Source organism: Myiozetetes cayanensis, unplaced genomic scaffold, assembly GCF_022539395.1.
Source record: "Myiozetetes cayanensis isolate MyiCay16 unplaced genomic scaffold, myiCay2020 scf1, whole genome shotgun sequence".
NCBI classification, from domain to species: Eukaryota; Metazoa; Chordata; class Aves; order Passeriformes; family Tyrannidae; genus Myiozetetes; species Myiozetetes cayanensis.
In genome coordinates this window covers 121,722,207-121,743,664 of record NW_026086604.1, presented here as the reverse complement: position 1 = coordinate 121,743,664, position 21,458 = coordinate 121,722,207, and the positions used below count along the sequence as shown (strand labels likewise).

The 21,458-nt window shown below is 39.4% G+C and overlaps 1 protein-coding gene across 2 annotated transcripts in view; it reads left to right on the top strand.

Annotated features, from left to right (window-relative positions):
* BZW2 (basic leucine zipper and W2 domains 2) overlaps positions 1–21,458 on the top strand; it is a 54,019-nt gene that overhangs the window by 8,303 nt on the left and 24,258 nt on the right. For both annotated transcript variants that reach the window (XM_050332786.1, XM_050332777.1), the window contains exons 2-5: positions 9,895–9,959; positions 16,398–16,574; positions 17,676–17,779; positions 21,058–21,123. In XM_050332786.1, the coding sequence (XP_050188743.1) occupies positions 9,902–9,959; positions 16,398–16,574; positions 17,676–17,779; positions 21,058–21,123 (405 nt within the window). In that variant the 5' untranslated portion in view covers positions 9,895–9,901. The remainder of the gene's footprint in view (positions 1–9,894; positions 9,960–16,397; positions 16,575–17,675; positions 17,780–21,057; positions 21,124–21,458) is intronic.

The following is a 21,458-nucleotide window of genomic DNA, read 5'->3' as shown; positions in this document are numbered from 1 at the left end:
AACTGTTAAAATTGAGAGATATGCTGCTTTGAGCACTTCTGTGTCTGTGCTTGTGTACCAAAATAAGGGAAACATGATTGCTTAGCATTTGAGTTTTTCATTACCAAACCAGGACTGATCTCCCTGTCCTGCTATGTGAATAGTGTCAGAATCCAATACTCTCTGATCAGCGTATTTTAGATATTCCACATGTGGAAGATGTGATGTTCAGTATCTAATTTCATCACCTGGAGACAGTTGTTATTACATGGGATTTATGATTTAGCAGAGTAATACAGATAATGTTGAAAACATAATACAGTTGTAAATGCATGTAACAAAGTAAACCAATTGCAATACACAGTTCAAGCACAATACCAATGTGGTTGCTATTATCAGTCTCTACAGTGCTCACTGGGCACAATGCTGGGCATCCACAATCCTTGGGAAGAAATACTGGGGGGTTGAATCGCAATGTTCTGTACAGACTGGCTCAAAGCTTTTTGCTTTCATCACTGAAGGTAACTAGTTTGAATGTTTTCCCTCATCTTAGAAGAAGCAACCTGAAGTCCTCCTACAAAACTAGCGGTACAACAAGCTGACGCAGGACAGTCCTCTTGGCATTTTTGTTTACTCATCTTCCTCACCTGGCCTTACTCAGTTGCCATCCAGCTCTGAGTGCTGTTGCCATAATACACCCACGTGGAGGATGCTGTCATGGGCGAGTAATGCTTGTCTTGTGTGTTTGTGCATTTAAGAGAGAACCTTCTCGTACCAAAGCTTGGCTTACTGGGAGAAATTTGCCTTTGGTGTAGAGTTGCATTTCTGAAAGTGACCTGCAGTATTGGGTAGGTGTGAAAATAAAAACAAAACAAACAAAAAAAATTGGGGAGGGAGGAGAATGTGGTGGGATAGATAGATAGATAGATAGATAGATAGGAGTCTTCATTTCTTTCTTTCATGCCCTTGTCAAACCCACAGCGATTTTCAAACTTCGAAGGTTTTATCATCCCTGTTTTTAATAGCCCTTGATAGACTCTTCTTCTATGAATTAGTCTAAGAGCTTCCAGGCCTCCCACACAGAGGTGAAGAAATGCCTCTCTGCAGCAAGCCTGCGAGCGCCAGGTATGTGAGCTGCCAAGCAGTGGGTAGGATAATGAGTGCCCTCTCTGTGTGCTCTGTCTGTAATAGTTATTTTTCTGACTCACCTAAAAAATAGTTGATTGTGTAGGCACCGCACGCCATGTACTGTTGGGTGGGCTTTGTTTCTTGTTTTTCCCAACACCTATTGGATATGAATCAGTATTTATTGCCATTGAATTTTCTTAGCTTGATCTGAGAGGAATTGTACCCACCACTACCTCGAAAATAACTGCAGGTTGAAGCAGTCTGAGCACTGACTGCTTTATTCCTCACTCCAGGAATTTGTTCACCAAACTAGTGTGTTCTGTCAAAATGTTCAACCTGCTCTGAGGAGGAAGGAGTCACAGGGACCATGGCACTGCTTTTGGGATGCAGAGTGATACAAGTCAGTGATAGACTCCTTTTTTGTCCGAGTGAATGCTGCTAACAGCATGATTGCTGTTAGCTGATATGTTTGGAATACTTGACGTGGTGCAAAGCGTTGTGCCCTTTGTGTCATCTCTTCGTGCCAGAAAGATCAGAATTCAGATATCTGGAAGCTGATTCAATTTCCTGTAGGTAGAAAACTGTGCGTTACCTTGGTGAACTCCTTGCACCATGCTTTGAAGAAATAATTAGGGGGGTCTAAATTGAAACTTGCTTGAAACAGTTGTTCTGTCAAAGCCAGGGCCTTCACCATGTGCAAGTGTGTAGGAGGTGCTGGCTATTAATACATCCCTCCTCCAATTACTGTATTTAGTTCATGAAATAATAAACTGTTAGCAACTGGGAGGCATTGCTTTCTGGAGAATGCAGAGATTGTATTTATTTATTTTTATTTTTTAAGCTTAGCCCTTGTAATTTTGAAGGCAGTTTCGGGTTTTCAGGTGCTGCACTGCTGTGTCCTCCTGCTCTTGTTGCAGTGGCCTTTATTACTGAACTGTTTCGTATTGTCTTGTATCTGACAAAATTCACTGCTTGGAATGAAGCTTCTCTGTTAATTCTTTTAACATGTTTTCTTCCAAATACTTGTTTTTATTGGTTTATTGGAGACCTGGTTCAAGGGGACCCTATAAAGTAAAACTCCATTAATGATTTTTTGCAGGTATACTGTGAACAGTGACTACTATAGTTTCTTTGCCAAACGTTAACGAAGGCTTGAGCTAAGTTGCAGCAGTACCTTTTTAAAAATATTTTTGCAGAATTTCAGCTGTACCATTTTTCCTATGGTGAAATCATCTCTACTGCAATTGCTGAGACAATAATTCTTTTCGGGATAAACAGGACATCCAATGTCCCTCTGAATTCAAGAATCCTGTTCTAACATTTACACAGTCCATTGAAAGCAGTGTCTTGTATAAGGAAAAAACCTTGTTAGCTTTGGAAGAATATTGTCTTCCTCTTGTTTTCTCAGTTCACCTGACCCGGATCTCTGCCAATCCTTTTTATCTCCTTCGTTTTCTAAGAGGTTTTCCTGTTGCCAAGGCATGCAAGCTTGGAGCTGGATGACTAGCCATCACCTTAAAATGAATGTTAATTGGATATGAATTGATCTGTAGCAATACCCCATCTCCATTATCTCAGCCTACTCCAGTTAAGAGCACAGCGCCTAAGAGAGCTCTCAGCAGTGAGAAAAGCTCCTACTAATACCTTGTCCTTGAAGAATTACATCTAATTCTTCCTCTTCAGTTGCTGAAAGAAACCTTGTTACTGCAAGACAACATTATGTGTGTCCGCCTATGTGATTATTTTCTTGACTTGTATTTCTACCTGTCAATTATTAAGATTTTTTTGGTCTGTTTTTTTTCTTTCACTGACTGTGCTATGACTTTTGCATTTTTCATATGGTTGCTGGTTACAACACAGAGAAGTCCTTTGTCTCGGTGCTTCACTTTACAGTTCTCTTGACATTGTGAAGTGCATCTGGAGTGCTTCGGGAGTCTTATTCATCTGAGCCACTTCTGTAGAAATTTTTAGTTAGTGACCTAAAAAGTACCCAATCTCCTGAAATAGGTGCAGTGAGGTGGATCTCTAATGCAGTGTGTGATTGTGCATTCCTTAATGGCAGTGGGAAGTAGGATTTTTTGACGGTTTTTCAAGAAACATCTTTCTATGCATCCCAGTTTAGCAGTTAGGTGATGTGATTTATGGTGCCAACTTTGGTGAGTTTGTCTTCTCATTTTTTTTCTCAGCTTAGAATCGTGGAATTGTTTAGGTTGGAAAAGACCTGTAAGATCATTGAGTCCAGCCATCAACCCAGCACAGCCATGGCCCTCACTAAACCATGTCCTTAAGTGCCACATGAACACATGTTTTAAATACCTCCAGGGATGGTGACTCTACCACTTCCCTGGGCAGTCTATTCCAATACTTCACACCCCTTTCAGTGAAGAAATTTTTTCTAATATTCAATTTTTAAACCTCCCCTGGCTCAACTTGAATCCATTTCCTCTTGTCCTGCTACTTATTATTTGGAAGGAGAGACCACGTCCTGCCTTGCTACAACCTTTTAAGGTAGAAGAGCAGTAAGGTCTTCCCTCAACCTTCTTTTTTTCAGGATAACTGCTCATGGGCTGCTTGCACAATTCTTGGCTGGAGAAACTTGCATGAACACAGGTTTTTATTTTTATTTAAGGCATAGTAAGTTTCATTCTCTTTAGGTATTTGTTTGTACTTCCTGCAGAATGAAACTAATTCCACTGGTTTCATGTCTTTGTTTTCTCTCTCCCACGAGGCATACTAATAAAGGACTAGTACTTTTATTGGAATAGATACTTTTTACTGTGGAAAAACACTGTTCTGTGATGAAAAAATAAACATTTTAAAAAAAATTAAGTGCCTTGAGAGCTTCTAGAAGGCTCATTTGGGAAAGACAGGGCATTCAGTGTGTGTTGAAAACTTGCTACGACACTGTCTTAAGATTATGTACGTGATAGCCATTGGTGAACAGGGCATGCTTCCAAGTATGCAATCAAAGGTATTTTCAGCAGTAAATATGTGGATTAGCAATATGCTTATTTCATGTAAATATTAAAACACAAGGTTGATGTATTTACCCTGCACATCCTTACATGACTCTTCGTCCCTGCATGATGCTGTTGAGATCGTTTGTGCAATAAAATCAGTGAGGGGATTTTAACACAGTGAGAGCCTGGCTCTGGCTTTACTGTACCTAATAAATGGCACCTTAGGAATAAAGATTTCTTAAACATTGTAACAGGGGGCAAAACAGCACGATAAACCTGCCAGTGTTGCCCTTCTTGGTGCCATGGTTGAAGTTACAGACCTCTGCCTTAGCAGTGACTACTTAAAAAAAACTCCAAGAAAGAGTCAGAAAATACTGATGAAACGACACAAGTCAACCTGCATAGAGAAAACCTGGTGTGTCTCACTAAGTGTATAAGCTTGGTCTTGCCGTCTCCCCAGATGTGCAGTGAAGGAGAGGAGAGGTGTCTTCTTAACACCGCTCTGTTCCTGTTCTGAGCACTTGGGACCCTGGGAAGCAGAAAATTGAGCTGCTTATTTTCTTATTTTTCAGCAGTATCAAAAGTGAGCTTTTAGCAGGAGATAGGAAATATTGGAACTACTCTTCACATTGTGGGCTAGCTGTTGTACTGCTTTGAATATGGAAATAAAGCACTTTTCTTTCTCACCGACCAATCCTGGGAAATGTCGGGAGCTGAGGTGGATTTCAGAGCCTTATGAGGGTGCAAAAACTGTATTAAAGCAGAAAATGCTTCACAGCTGTCTCAGCAGTGAACACTGCAGCACCCACGTAAGCTCCATGACCAATGTGCATTGGGATCACTTGCCACACCCGGGTGTTGGGAAGTGCCTGTGGAAAAGGAGGACTGTACGAGTCCCCAGAGGGACTCAGTGTCCCAGTGGAAAGTGGGAAGCCTGACGGTGATTTGGTGAGAACTGGTGGCTGCATTGCATCCGCTCTGTCTTGTCGTCCCCTCACGCCGCTTTGTTCCTCTGTGCTGGTAATGATTTATGAGGTTTCCACCTACGGATTTGGTTAGCTCATAATCTAGCTGCCTGCTGCCTTCCCAGAGAGCAGAGACAGCTGCTGGCTGTGTGCTGACATGCCACCTCTCTGGCAGAAGTGCAGGGGCAGCTCTTCCTCTGTACTACTCAAGTTTGGTTAATTTGCTCTTAATGTAACTTTTTAGCTTGCTGCTGGAAGAGGAAAACCCTCTTTATCCTGGAAGTGTAACTGAGAGGATGAAATGCCCAGTAACACTGGTGAATGAAAAAGACCCAATAAAGCCTTTTAAAGTCCTGGATAGCTTTTGGTGAAAAGGAAAAGATTGCCCTTGATTTGTGGGTTGGGGTGTCCTTCATAGCAACTCTCCCCATGCATGCTTCTGTTTTATTTGACTTTGTGATGAGTGTCCCTATCTTACATGATATCTCAACAAGGGAAGGAGATGGAAATAATTCCTGCCAAGCATCTGTTCCTGTGAAAGCTGGTGGTGCTGTGTTGGTGGTACTCTGGCAACTCTCTCCATCACTCTGTCAGTCAAATGCCATCGGTGCCAGTCCCCACAGCAGCAGCATCCTGTGGAGCAGTGCTGCCAAAGCCGCCCCTCCACTGGGCTGCCCAAAGGGTCACTGCTTGCCCCCATGGGCTGTTTTTAGTGCTCTGTGTACATGGAGTCATAAAATCTTGGTAAGGAGTTTAATAATAAATGGTTGTTCTTTTTCTTACATTGTCTGGCATTGATTTGCCTCTCTCCATACCTAGGGCAGTGAAATTTCAGTGCTGTGAAACAACTGTTCCTGAATTCATCTGAGCATGTTAATGTTTGAAGAATCTCAGGTGATTCTGAGATTTTGGTTAAAAGAAGTATAAAATGATGCTTAGAAAAATCATGTTACTTTGAATAAAGGTTTTCAGTATATTTTTTTCTTATTTCCAAGAACAAATGTTTCCAATATTTTAGTGTGGTAGAAACTTCAGCCTTACCAAGGCTTTAAATAATTCAGGAGTTAATCATCATAAGAATTTCCCTGTGGTATGGATAAAAGACTGCATTTTTCTAACTTGTTAAGCAAGTTGATACTTGCTGAAGTTCTAAAGTAACTTTTACTTCATCTGTTGCAAGTTTTGTAAATTAATTTTATTAATTAATTCTGGATTTATTAATTAAAGCTGTCACAGCTTTTATTAATTGTGTGAGAAGGATTGGTCGATTAAAGCAACTACTGTATAATATATGTCTAGTTATCTACAACTGTAGATGTCCCTCGGTTTTATTTTAACTGTTTAGGGTCTTTAATGTGTAAGTGAAGAGCAGCAATAGAAAAAGCTGAGCCTGTGGACTTCAAGCAGTCTCAGGAGAATGTACCAACTTATGTATTTTTAAAGTATGAATCTGTTTTATACAAGCCTGTTAACAAGAGTGGGAGTGGAATTTGGGAGACTTTTAAGTCATGCATTTTTTTATTTTCTGATAAATTTTGTAGCTGAAAGTTAGCAATTAGCAGGCTCAGACCTTTGTGGGTTTTATGAAAAATTAGCCATTTTCCACAGTCCGCACTGGAGTGTTTTGCCTGGTTCTGTACTGCTCTCTGACAGCTACTTGAGTGTCAAGCAGTAATTGGAAGTAAAGCTTCCATGGCTGAGCTTCTCCCATCTTCTGTAGAGGAGTGGAGTCTCTGAAAGGAGTGAGCTATCGTTTTCACACTGGCTTGTTTGCCTGCTGAAATTCATATGAATCCTGGAGGATGTTGGGCTGCAAGATCCAAGTTTAACTAGTGGTTTGGGTTTTCTTTTGCAGGCTATTTCTTTCCTACCCCTATCCATCCGTAAGTTCTTCTGTAACCATTACGACTTTTCTAGCTGCCATTTCAAAATTTGCTATTGGCTTTGGACTGCTCAGATGCCATACCTTTCAGAATGGAGAATATGTGTAATAGTTTAAGGTCTTGTGATTTCAGGGTTTTACAGCTACATGACACCTGGCTGCACAGGCTGCACCCTGATGCAGTCAAATGTGCTCTGCAAATTTATATGCTGCCACCCTGAATTTACAACCTTCAACCATTACTTTTGTCCTGTTGTTGGTGTGCTCTTGATTTAAAAAAAAAAAAAAAAAATGCAGGCATCTATTTTGGTGGCAACAGCACTTTAAAATCTCATTTGCAGGAGCTGCTGCTATTTGTATTATAGATACATCCTGGGCTGTCATATAGATCACTGGGTTGGTTTTGCACAGCCTCATACTGCTGTTTCTTGATGAAAGATCCTGAACCAGTGCTTGAGGCAGTGCCTTATAAAGCCAGACCCTCACTGTAGCAGATTAGAGCACAGTGCATGTAAAGCTAAATATAGAAGAAGGCGTATCCTGCCTGTCTTCCTAGTAATTAACTATTAAAGAGTCTTCTCTGTTGCACCGAACCTCTAGTCATTAAATCTGCCACAAGTGGTGGGGTTTACTTTAACTTCTTTTTTTTTAAATCTTGTTCCTATCTGTCTTAAAGGACATGCTTTATATTCCCGGGGAACAAGTCATGCTTGATAGTCATGCTTCAGGTGTATGCAACTCTTGCAGTTTAAAAATACACCGCATCAAAGAGAAGTCTGGTGCTAAAAATTTAGCATATGCATTTCTGCCTCTTATGGGAAACTGGGAAACTGTACCAATATGGCTACGTTGAAGGCTTTTGTGTGTTCATTAGGGAAGTGGGCACTGTGGATCCCAGCCTGATGACATGTTTGTGCTCTGGAACATCTGTGACAAGCAGATTAATTCTTACCTGCTGCGTTGCTTGCTTGACACTTTCTTTCCAAACCTCTTGGACTCCTGCCATCTCTTGGACATTTTAAGACCCAGAACAAGGTGTAAGATGTCCAGGCCAAGTATAAAAACAAATCAGAAATGCCTAGGCAAATGTTATAGATCAGTCTCTTTACAAATAACTGAAGGTCAGAAAGACAAACCAGACAAGTGTGTCAAATCTAGCCTGTCACTGGCTAAAGGCTGGGCTGTTGCTTATCCCTATAGACTGCTAGATTATCTGCTTAATTAACTTGTAAAGCACCTCCTGTTCTCTGCCACCGAGACAGCTTAGGAGGGGAAAGAGCCTTTTGGGCTCTACTGTGAAGGGAGGCTTGGGTCCTACAGCACTTTAAAAGATCCCACGATATCATGGTTTGCCATGTTTAACTCTCTTTGCAGATGAGCAAATCATTTTTCCAGAAGGCTCTTTAGTGTTACAGTTGTTTCAAAATGCTCCTTGGTCTGTTAAAACTGCGAATTTAAACCTCAGTGATAAATGTGAACGTCTCAGTTTAGCTGCTTATTATATCTGTGTGTTTTTATGACTTGCAGGAAGCAAACCCTGTCTTGACTCTGAACTTTACTGGCTATTTCCAGTGCATGTGGGCAGTTTTTGGCTTTGGATAAGTGATAAGCCTACGCTAGAAAGCAGTGGTTTGCCAGGTTAACAATTTGAAATGCTGCAGAAGTGGCCACCTAGGGATGCTGCAACTAGAAGAGGTAGTCTGTCAAATAGTAACACATTGTATAGCTGAAGCATTGTTAACAGAGTTAAATGAACTTTCAGGGGTAGAAAGAGCATTACTTGGATAGTAATGTGTGATTGGTGGAGTCTTTCTAGCCATGAAGCTTGAATTTCTTTTCATTTGTGGTAGGAAGAAATACTGGAAATGTATGTACTTTTAAACTAGACTTGCAGAGTCTACAATGAAGAAATAGAAATAATACAGATTTTTTAAGAACTGAGGTTATTAGAAGAACATGCTCAAAGTCTTGCATGGGAAAGCTTAATTCTGGGTGAGCAAATCATACGTAACAGTGTCCTAATGACCGGCAGAGTGTGAAATAGGTGGCCTCTGAGTCTCAGGGCTGACACTTGCTGTTGGCAGGACAGGGGGATGACCTGTGATTATTTCTGCATGCAGCAAAACCTCCTTTTATTCACTGCTGTTTGCATTCAGCTTTCAGTTTAGCTGCTCTTCGTGGAAGCTGTGTCTGTGTGATTAAACTGACTATATCCAAAGCTGAAAAATAGTTTTATTTTCTTTAGATAATATGGCATTAATATATCAACCCTTCCCAGATTTTCTGACATAGTGTGTCAAGATTTGCCGTTAAGGTCTGAAGTCATACAAGCTCAATATTTTTTACTGTTATATGATGTGCCACGTAGCTCCTTAACTGAGTATTTATGCACAAAGTTGATGGGGCAAGGGATTTTCTGATCTTTTATTATTTCTACAAAACCCACCTGCTTTTAAGAACTAAATGTTATTAAGACTTTGATTGGGATTTGATGGTTAAACCATTGTAATTATGGTTAGACCACAAAATCACATCTTTAGCAGGACAATATGTAGCCCTGGGATCAATCTGTGTGCTGGAAATGCAGGAGGGTGAAACCTGTGCCATGATGAGCCCCACCAGGATGGTTCTCAGACTTTTGCCCCAGTGGCTTCTGTGCCCGCAGCATCCCCAGGAGCTGGGTGAGGAGTAAGGGCGGCGGCTCCATCACCTTCCTGTCCAGGTTTGAACCTTCAGGGTTTTTTACAGAGATACCAAGAGCCAGGTTTTGGGAGCAGCACATCTTGTCGAAGTAGTTCTTGGATTGTAGTGCTCTTCATCTTTAAGATAATGTGAATTACTCTTTGAATATGCATTAAGAACTTTCTTGCCCTTTCACATGTTGGGATTTTACTACGATGAGTGTTTATTTTGCCTTTAGACTAAACTGTTGTCTGTAAATGCCAGAGTAAAATTATTTTTCCTTTTTTTCTTTCTCCAGAAATTTTATGAATAAGAATCAGAAGCCGGTGCTAACAGGCCAGCGGTTCAAAACTAGGAAGAGGGGTAGGTTACATTATATTTCTTACTTTATTTTCCTGTTTGTTAAAATGACTACAAACAAGGCATGTGGAATAGTTTAAAGTTCAATAACGTTAAAGTTTTTCTCCCCTTCTTTTCAACCAGGTCAAGATTGCAGATGTTATATCTAACTAAGCTCTATGAATTTTATTATTTTCACTGTATATCTTAGGACTTTATTTAAATTTGTGTTTATTAGCTATGAGGTCTTATGGAAGCCTCAGTTAAAAATTGCATTCTGAGTTTACAATATATCTACAGATAAGGATGAAAACTTATTAGATGTTTGTTTTGCATTTTTCTTAAAATCTTATTTTCAAGTAAGAAGGCAAAATACAAGCTTTTATTTAAGGATTGTGTAAAGAAAATTATCTGACTTTTTGGGGTTTGATTTTTGTTTTTATTTCTTTGACTAAAATCAGTGTTACGTCTGTGAATGAATCTTTTATCCCTAGAAAAGAATTCTCTCACCTTCCTTCTCCATGAGATGGTCAGGTCATCTCATTGGCTCTACTTTCTGTAACAACAGACGTCAGAAAGCTCCTTTTGCACAAATACTTCTTTCTGCTGTGTTAGTGTAGTCTTTTTTTATTGTTAAAATAAAGCAATTACCATTGTGTGAGTCCCATTTTACTCATTGTGATACTGATTTTCTGTAAACATGACCTACACTCTTTCCTTATGTACAATAAGTATCAATTTTTTAAAAAATAAGCTGTATGGTGCTAATTATGCTGGTTATCCAGGTATTCTGTACAGTGGGTGTTGTCCTAATGTGTTTGGTGATAATATACTCAGCATTCATTTGTCATGTTTTAGGTGGCTGAGATTAATGCCCAACAGTGTGAGGCAGAAAGCAAAAATATGTGTAATAAATTAATTTATCTTCCCCCACCAAAAAAAAAAAAAGTCTAGTTTATGAAAAGAAAGCTCAGAGTTTTTACTGGTGTCAAAGCATATTATTACATCAGACACAGGTGAAGATCCTGTCTGTCATGAAACAGACTTCTTCTGTCCTAACTTCCCTGTTTCTGATCAAAAACTAACACCTGGTCTTAATCTCTTGTGACAGAAAATGTAAATAAGAGCATTTTTCTTAGTGTGGTTGAGAGAAACAAAAAGAGTTGGTAGGTTTTCTTAGAAAATTGCAAATTCTGTCATGAGTCTGAAGAGCTGAATGAATGAGTGCCATGAGATCTAGGATGATCACAAAGCTTAGAAGAGAATTGCAAAATAATTTGGTGTCAGACACATTAAAAAGCAGTGCCAGCTTTCTCATCTTTACTTCCTTGCACCCAGCACTTCTTCAGTTTGTTTGACTGATGAGGTCTCTTAAATGGAAAGTGTATTTTTTATGATGCATATACAACATTTGTAGGTATAGCTAATTAAAAAAATAAACCAGTATTGTTTGTAATTAAATGTCACGATGTTCCAGTAACTAGTGGGATTAACTTTCTAGCAGCATAGTCCAGAGCATTATTCCATAGGAGCTGTACACTGCGTTAAGCAGCAACCATATAGACGTAGCTGGAGGAGTGCAATTAACAATCCGTAAAGAATTACGTCTGTCAGGTTCAGCAGTGAAAGCAATGAGATGTGCACACCTCTGGATTGATGCCATGTATTTTTTCAGTCTAGGTCAGTCAGTTGTGGTACATACATTATTTGATAAAATTGTCTCAGAAAATGTTCTCTTTCTCATGAAGACTTTCAGCCCATGTTTTGCACTGTGGCATAATGGGTCCTAATACAGATTTGGTCTTTGACTCCTGTTTAATACAGGCAGTAATTGGAATAAATAAAGAGATCTGATTTGTGTTTCAGTGTTTATCTTTTAGATTTCTATTACAGTGATTGGGAGTGGCACTAGATAACTCACTGACTACATGGAGGAAGGAAAAGACATGGTATGGGGTCTGAAAGATTGGGGGGGTGGGGTTTTGGTTGGTTTTTTTTTCCCGAAAGATTACTTAAATAGAATTGTGGATATTAAATAGCTTTAATATAGAAATTTTAGTATGCAAACATTTCTTTTTGTGCTCAAAGCATAAAATCTCTTCTTCAAACACGATGGGATCCTGGTTGCCGTAATATCTGAATAGCCTGCTTAGAAAATTGTGGATACTTGTTTCTTTTTAGAAGCAGAGGGTTTGAAGAAGAGAAATGTTTTCCAAGTATGTTTATTCTCCTCTGTGCATATACTTGTTGTATCACGGTAGTGTCACAGACTGTTGTGTCTTGGACTTAGACTAGAAGATAGATTAGGCCTTTTTTGATGACTTTCAGTATACCAAGGGATCCTGAAATGTCACCCAGGTAGGACAGAGTGCAGTAGCTGTGGTTTGACCACGACATTTCAGTTGTCAGAGACTGTTCTCTTGTGTGTAACAGGCAGGCAGGTAGCAGGGTCTGAGATGCACAGATGCTGCTGGCAGTGTGCTGGTTGAGAAACGACTGCTTATTTTTACCGGTTGACTTGTGTCCCATGATACTCCTTTTTCCCTTCTGCAGCTCCTTGGAGTGCTGCCATATGGGGAGACAGTGAGGTGTGACACTGCAGTCAGGCATCTAATAAAATTAATTGCCTATATGAACTCTTACCACTGGTCAGCTAGCTGCAACTAATCTCTGATTGTGAACAACTTCTGAGCTTTCAGAGAACAAAAGAGGAAGAATACAATGTTTTTTTCTTTAAAGTTTGAAACTGTGCTTAGTGTCTAAAATGTTTTTGAGAGAGGACCATGAAGGAAGAGCTTGTGAATCCCACTCTTTCCAGTTCTATTATTTGACCAAATGAAAGGAATAAGCCTTGCCTCCAGCATATGTAGTGGCAGACATGAAAATCACTTTAAAAAGATTTGAAGGAAGAAATGATGATGTTAAAGGAAGAACAACATCAAACAACATCCCCTTGCAAGGGAGGGAGGCATCTCGCGGTTCCATATCAAGGTTTCAGCAATTTAGGCAAAGAAAGTAGTTTTGTTAGGTCTCAGTATAATCTCTGTACTTGTTGAATAGTGCTGTTTTGGTGAGGATCAGCAGTAGTTGGCATCTGGGCAGTACTTGTGTTTATGGAGCAGATACATGGGATGCAGACTGCATTGACTGCATGTATGTCTGCAAAGTAATGTCTTTGTGTGTTCTGAAATGGAAGAGCAAGAAATAGGAGTAGCAAAAAAATGCCAGTAGCTAGAAAAGAAAATTTATGTATCCAGACAGTTGACAAATAACGAGCAAGACAAAAAGCTTCACAAAGCGTTACACAGGACCAAACAGTGCACATTGTCTGAAGTAAGCTGACAGGCAATACCTGATACCTAAGTTTATTCCTATGATAGAGATAACATAGGATTAACATATGCTAAAAAAATGGCACAAAATAAGCTTAGCAAAATGATGCATAACACTTTCAGGAAGAAAATTATCTAGTAAAAAGTCAATATTAACACCTTTACATTAAGATGAAGTAAGAAGAGGGTCCAAACAAGGCATCTTTTACTTCCCACAGAAATACAGTTGTGGGCCTTCTGTTGAGAAGTTAAAATTCATTCCTAAGGAGAGGGGTATAAATGTACTTTGTGTTTTTCTTAGAAGCAAAAAAAAGGATATAAGGATCTGGGAACATGGTGAAAATGAAAAGCTGAGTATAGCACTGCATCACTGGATATTGTGTGCATCACATCTGCAAGCTACACCTGCATCTGCTAGCCTGTGATTGGAACTGTGCTTGTTTAGTAATTATGCTTTTGACAGCTCAACATACTGTCACCCCTTCTTGATGATGGCTTCTTACTCACCCTCTTGTACTACATCAGCATATTCCTCTTCAGCACATTAGCTTGGTAGGAGAATGTTTCAGTAAAATTATAAATCATTTTTCATGCAATGAGTTCTCCTCCTGTGTAAAATTTTTAGATTGTGATAGGCAAGAAAATAGTGGGGTACTACAGATGAGAGGAGGACTTCTGGGGCAGGAGAAGAATATTTAAAAGAGTTAAGAAATACTAATCATGGTGTTTGTATTTGTACTGAGCACTGTATACCTATGATACCAAGCATATAACAGCTTTCAGTTTAAATGTGAACATCTTAAATTTTTAGACAAAATACATTTGAAAGAAGTAAAACAGGATTATTTTTTTAACTCCTCTCTTAAGACTGAAACTGTTTTCTTGTTGGTTGATGTATCACTGAGCTTTTTTTTCCTACCTTGCAAGTAATACATACTTATTTGATAATCCAGAAGAGAATAATTATACTCAAATACTTGTTTAAGGGTGGAACTGTCTTTCTTCTGTGCAGATAAAACTGCCTGAAGTACACATACTGGAGAACTTACACTTCAGTAAAAGACTGGTTTGCTTGTGGGTTTGTTGGTTGCTTTGTTCTTTGTTTCAGGTTGTTTTTTGTCCTTCAAGTTGGAAGAGAGCTGCAATTGAGTATTTTGTAATAGATCTGATTGTTCAGATGCGAGTCCAGTAGTATGCTTCCCTGTAGGCATTTCCCCAGAGCAAAGACACATTCTTCCATTTTCCCCCTCAACCCTCTCTGGTTTGTCTGCCACGAGCATGCCCTGCAGATATGAGAGGTGGTTGCTCTGATGGCAGACTCCAGATTTTCATCATAGCTGAAGTCGAGGTAACACAGCTGAGAGACAGAACGTCTCCAAGGTCTGGTGTGAAGTAAAAACCTGGGAAGAAGTCATTTGCACTCCAGAGAAGGGGCATATTAAGTAGTGTATTGGATTATGAGAGCGTGGTAGGGGAGAATCTCAGTTGGCACTGTGGTTGTGTGCATCACTTCAGGATAAGCTGGGTTAGGAGCAGATGGTTTCATGAACACATATATGGGTGTCCATGGAGTTGAAGAATCCTCAGCTTTGGTCTGAGGATGTCAGATTTTGGAGGATGGGGAAGCAGTCCCCAGGGGAGATGGGAAATAGTAAGTCATTAGAAGCTAGGCATAGCAGGGGATTTCTGGAAAATAAGGGGACACTACAGTTTTCCAGTGCTTCATGCTTGACGGGCAGCCTTTGAACTGCAGTTGGATGTGTGCTGCCAGGCTCCTTGGAAGGACAGGCTTGACTAGTCATCTGAGCTTCCCAGAGGCCTGGGACACTGAGTGGAAGGGATTGCTTTGTGCCTTCCAGGTGTGATTGTTATGGAGGAAGGGGATACATTGCAAGTGGTGGAGAATGTGCAAGTGGCATACTGAAGAGGGTAGAATGAGCACACCCCAAGTGCATGCAGGGGAACAAGGAGAGAGCAAGTTTTTTGTGTATTAGAAATAAAGTTAATTAAAGTAGAAAGTGTGTGGAAAATAGTTGTTGCCATAAGACTACTGTGGCAGGAGGGAAGAGATTGAGGAAGAAGGCCAGGTCTCTTAACCAGTTCTCATTTATCTTAGTAATTGATTGATCCAATTGATATTTGCAGGTTTTTCAAGAACTTGTATCAGTATTTGTGTCAGCAGATGATAACAAACCTTGGTTTTGAGTGCACAGAACAGTTCACAGTTCTGTTTCTGAAGTTCAGTTAATTTGACAGTAACAGGCATTTCATACGTGCCCTTAATGTAAAGCCAGGGCCTGTTTTCTTAAGAAGCTTCAAGAGGTAAGCTGTTAACAGCCTGCAAGAAAAGGCAACAGAAGGCATGGGTAAGTCTACCTAGATTTATCTGGAAGTTGCAGTTATGTCTGTTGTGACTAATGACATTGACATAGGGCATTGTCTGGGGGTCAGACTGTACCTTAATGGAGTTCAACAGGGGACAGCTCTAGAAAATGCAATGTGAGCGCTGTGTTTCTGTGTTCCTAGTGCTGCTTAGATCTGTAAATATGAAAGATAAATTCTTGGTTACAATGTGTTGCCTGGTCCTAAATGTTTATGCAAAAACTAGCTTTAATAATACCTTGATCTCTTTTCATGAAGACTTGTCTTTTTGAAAACATAGTTATTTAGATAACCATAGTTATTTAAAGAAAAATAACAAAAAATGAAAAATGGAGTGTTCCTACAGTGACATTATGTACACATAGCTGACATTCCCTTCACTCAGCTCTCAGATTTAGCAATGCACAGTGATATACACATATGAGATAATACCTTCAAGAAGAGAAGTAAGAGTATGAAGTTGGAAAACAACTTCAGTAGTTGTTTTTCCTTTCATTTATTTATTTATTGTGATATGTTTGTGTGTGTTTTGGTGTTGGGAGGTGAGGAGGAGAGGGAAGTAAGGGTAAACACTGAAGAATTTCCAGAGGCAGTACAAGCCAAACAAAAGAACTTTTGTTGTGTTGACCAGAATGAGAAGAATATATTTAAGTGCCGTGGTCATTTCAGTTGCTGTCCGAAACAGAATTTTAACAGACAGTTTAAAAACTGGTTCTCTTCTTTTCTTTCTCTTTTATCTCTGTTTCAGATGAAAAGGAGAAATTTGAACCCACAGTCTTCAGGGATACAATTGTCCAAGGCCTCAATGAAGCTGGGAATGACCTGGAGGCTATAGCCAAGTTTCTGGATGCAGCAGGCTCACGTCTCGATTATCGCCGCTATGCTGACACACTCTTTGATATTTTGGTAGCTGGCAGCATGTTAGGTAACCTGCAGAGTATCTGACAGAGAATTTTGATGATCAGCCTTGCTTGCCTAAGATTCTGTCTTCCTCTACAGTGGAAATTATAACCTGTATTACAATTTCACTTATCTAGACGCTGCTTGCATCTCGTATCTTAGCACTGTTTGTTGTTTCTCATGCAGTAACACCTCGTCACTTGATGGATACTGCTCTGAGAAGCCTTCAGTCTGAGCTAAACCAGCGTATAATTGCAACACTGAAAATGAGAGATACACTAACTAGGGGAAACAGAGGGACTTATTAGCATAAAAAGGCTAACACAGCACTCTGGCTGTTGCAAATCTTGCTTTGTAGATGTTACAACAAAGGCTAGCTGAGAGGAGAAGTGAAGGGTAATGAGGAGTGCTTTATGGATGTTTATGGGATATTTCTCCCAGGTATCAGTGGCAGCTTTGGCAAAAACATGCCTTTCACCTTCCTCTGTGTTTTGAATAAGTTGGCTCCTTTTACTGGTCATGTTGGTTTGATTCCTGCTTCCTGCTCTTTGGTATGTAAGAAGAAAAGATGTTTTTGTAAGATTTGAGGTAATATAAGAAAGAAAAGCTAGTGGAAACACCTAGGTAAAAAACTCTCAACAAAATAAGCTAGTGTTTTGCATGTTTACATGAGCCTGCTAAGCATTAGAGGAATTAGTAGGATGTTCCAAGTCCTCAAATTACTAACAGAGTGCTAATACTTTTCTCTTTGGAAAGGATTTTCATTATTGTGGTGTTGAAAGTAGTAGTTAAAATACGCACAGGGGTCGTCCTCCAACCCATGCTTATTTGATCACTCTCGGTGCTCTCAAAACCCACTGAGATGTGAGTGAACTGAATCACTCAGTCCCATGAGGTCTGTGTGATCTGAGGTGCAGCACAGTGGCCAGGTGTCTCTTCTGTCAGATGCCACCACACCTTAGCAAAGCTTGTTCTCTCTTTTTTCCTCCTTTTCATCTTCTAACTCTTACTCTGGCCTTTTGCCTTAGTGATACTAACATAAGACTTACTAGACTTATTAAATGTTGCATATAGAACATCCTCTAAAGTAAGAAATCATTCCTTGCATTTTTTCCCTTTCTTCTAGCTCCTGGAGGCACACGCATAGACGACAATGATAAGACCAAGATGACCAACCACTGTGTATTTTTTGCAGATGAAGATCATGATGCCATCCGAAATTATGCTCAGGTCAGTAAAGGCATATTTGATTACTGTATTCCATTTATGTATCAAAAGGGATTACAGTGGAACATCTGCAGACTGTCTAGGCTGCAGTAGGCTAGTTATAGGCCAATTGAAAATCCAGTTAATCAGTAATCTGCCCTAACCTATACATTTTAGGTAAGAAAACAGGATGTCTAAGATAATCCTATCACAGTTGGCAATGCTTTCTTTTACAGAAAGCAGTTTTGCTTATCTCAGTCGGCTGTTGTTTGAGTCTGTTTCTGGACAACACCCTTATTATTTTTGTTGACCTTTTCTGTATGCAGACTGAAAGATTTGTATGTATTTTTAGAAACAAATGAACTGTATCAGAAATACAGCTTGTGTCAGCAATAGTGTGGCCAGCAGGATGAGGGCAGTGATCATTCCCCTATACTTGGCACTGGTGAGACCACACCTCAAATCCTGTGTTCAGTTTTGGGTCCCTCACTGCAAGAAAGACATTGAGGTGTCAGAGCACATCCAGAGAAGAGGGCAGATGGAGCTGTTGAAGGGTCTGGAGCACAGGTCTTATGAGGAGTGGGTGAAGGAGCTGGGGCTGTTTAGCCTGAAGAAAATGAAGCTTAGGGGTGACCTTTGTCACTCTCTACAACTACCTGACAGGAGGTTGTAGTGAGATGAGGCCTGGTCTCTTCTGCTGAGTAATAAGGGGCAGGATGAGAGGAAATGGCCTCACTTTGTGCCAGGGGAGGTTAAAATTGGATGTTAGGAAAAATGTCTTCGCTGAAAGGGTTGTGAAGCATTGGAATAGGTTGCCCAGGGAAGTGGTGGAGTCACTGTCCATGGAGGTATTTAAAAGATGGATAGACATGGTGCCTGGGGACGTGATTTACTGGGACTTGGCAGTGCTGGGTTAACAGTTGGGCTTGATAATCTTCAAGGTGTTTTTCAACCTAAACAATTCTGTGAAGTATAAAAATGACAAAAAGTGTAAAGCTCATGCCTCCAACCTTGAGTTGTGTGACTAGTTAGGAATTGGGCATATATTCCAAGAGCTTTCATTTCTCCTACATATGTGATATACGGTTTCTTCTTGCAGAAATAAGGCTTGCACAAATAGGCCTATGTGAAATTAACACAAAAAAGCAACGAAGCCTAAAACCTTCTTGACAAGAAGCTAACTCTTTAGTGGAAGATAATGATTATATGAGAAAGTACAATCAGAATTCTATGGAAAGTTCAAATCCACCATTCAATTCTGGATACGAGAGGAATGGCATAAAAATGCCATACCACTGCAACTCCCATATGTCAGAAATCTTTTGTTAACTAAGTAATATATTTATCTTTTAAAATAACTAGTTTTTATTGGAATGCTGGAGACAGCAAGTAGAAGCATAAACACCACTGTCCCTGCTAAGGTGTCTAGGATGGCAAGCTGCTGGAAAGGTGCTTGGTTGACTTCAGCTGGTGCTGGGATCAAAATCTGCATCAGTAACAAATGTTGGTTTAGTAGCAGAAAACTCCTTTAAAAACACATCTCTGATAATCTAAAGAAGTGAAATATACTTATTTTTGGAAAAAGGGTCAATATTTCATGTGCATCAGCTTTATCATTTCTTAAAACAGGGTATTCTGCTTCAGGAAAATCTGTGTTACTGGTAAAAGCATTGATTCTGTCTTCTTGAATTTTAATATTTTAATGATTTTGTAACAAAAATTGGCAGTACCGGTCCTCCAAGAAGAAATTTAAATTTAAAGTGGAAGCTTGCATATTGGAAAATGGAAAAGAAAGCTTTACTTCAGGATTTGAAGCAGTGGAATTTTCAGTGTATTCTCCGCATTTCAAACCAAAAGCCAGCAAAATAAGTCAACAGTTTGTAATTAATGCCTGAGGAGATATGTGCCAGGTTTTTTTCCATGCATAATGGAAAATAGAGTTCTTGTGCTATTATCAAAAAATGGAGTTTATCTACAATAGTGTTTAGAACTTCCTTATCTGGAAGATACCTAGAAGGTAATTTCTTACTCTGATTCTCAAATGAACCAGTAGTGTGGGTTTTTTGTGGATTTAGTCATGGAAACAATTAGAAGAGTGAAAAGTTGTCAAGTAAAAAGACTAAAGCTAATGCTGATAGTTTAGCAGATTATTTGCATATCAAGTGTACTTCTGTCATTTACAGGGACTTAGGAAAATATACAAAATTTTGTTTGGAAATATGAACAAGGAAGTAGCTTACATTTTCATCTTGCACCTTATTTTATTAGAATTTTTTGTGTCTCTCTGCTTCTCAGCTTAGCCACAACTTGATTTTTCACTTGTTCTGAGCCAGAATACTTCCCTTTAGGATGTTAGGATGTATTTGATGTTCTGAAAACTGAACTGAAACATTCTAAGCTTAATTCCCCCTCATCCATTGTGGCAATAATGTCATTTGTTCTCCACATAAACCTTATTACTTGTGACAGTGAGTCATATGTTTTGTGCTTTTGTACAGTAGTGTGAACAATTATTTGTTTATTTAATTTTTTATCTCTTCCTTCGTTACCTTGAATGCACTTTGCCGCTGTGCTGCTGCTGGTTTCATAATCTGTGGTCACATGATGGGAAACAAATGGTGAAAATTGGAGAGCAAGTGTTTCCAATAACATAATTGTTGTAAAAGCTTTGTTGAATGTTCTTCCTCTTTCCTTGGCAGGATTGTGTTTTGTTGTAAACATTTATGTGAGTTGATTTGCAAAGATATTGCATCTGCTGAAGATGCCCAGCATCCTGACTGCCTCACTCCATCAGCCTCAGCTGACAACTTCCCCAGAGCTGCACTGCCAAGGGTGCAGAGTTAACCTCCTCCTCCTTTCCCTTGCTTTTGATCTATGGATAGGGTGAAAAATAGGGTAGGAATAAAATTTTGAGAAATGCAAAAAGAAGACTCTCAAACTGCAGTAAATTCCCTGACTCAGGTATCGCTCTGTGAAGCAAGAATCTCAAAACTTATATTTTTCCATTTGTGGACAAACTGATAGAGAAGAACTGCAGAAATACCATTCTACAAGCTGCTTATTTCCTGGAAACATGTCTAAAGAAAACTGTGCAGTGGAATATTAGAATGTGAGAAGCCAGCAGTGCTTTCTACATTTCCTTTCCTGCTGTGGAGATAGTAAAATGAAAAAAATGTCACGGATTAGTCAAAAATAGGCTTTATGGATTCAGTAGTGGCAGTGTTGTTTCCCTTTGCCTTTTCTTGTAAAGAAAGATGGCTGCAATTGTTACACTTTTTAAGTAAATCTGTGTTTCTCTTTAGGTCTTCAATAAACTTATCAGGAGATACAAATATCTGGAGAAAGCATTTGAAGATGAAATCAAAAAGGTAATGATGATGGAAGTCTTTTCTGGAATGTTAATATTTTCTACCCTATTTCTTATATAAGTGTTCATGTACAAATCTGTTAGGTGTTTTATTTAGCTCTACTGGAAAAGAGGATGGAATCTACAGGAGGGCAGCTTTACTGTGCAAATTTAGCTCTGTGGGAATACTGCAGGCAGCACTTGATGTAGAGTATTTCTGAATTAATGATTCCTTTGGTTGGTCTGACTAAACTCACCTTATTTCAGTTTTTTTGTGCAGAACTTTGGGGTATAGTTCTTAAAGAGAGGTGGTGTTAGTGTCCTGCTAATAGAAAAGTTTTTTGTGGTTTTTTTCCA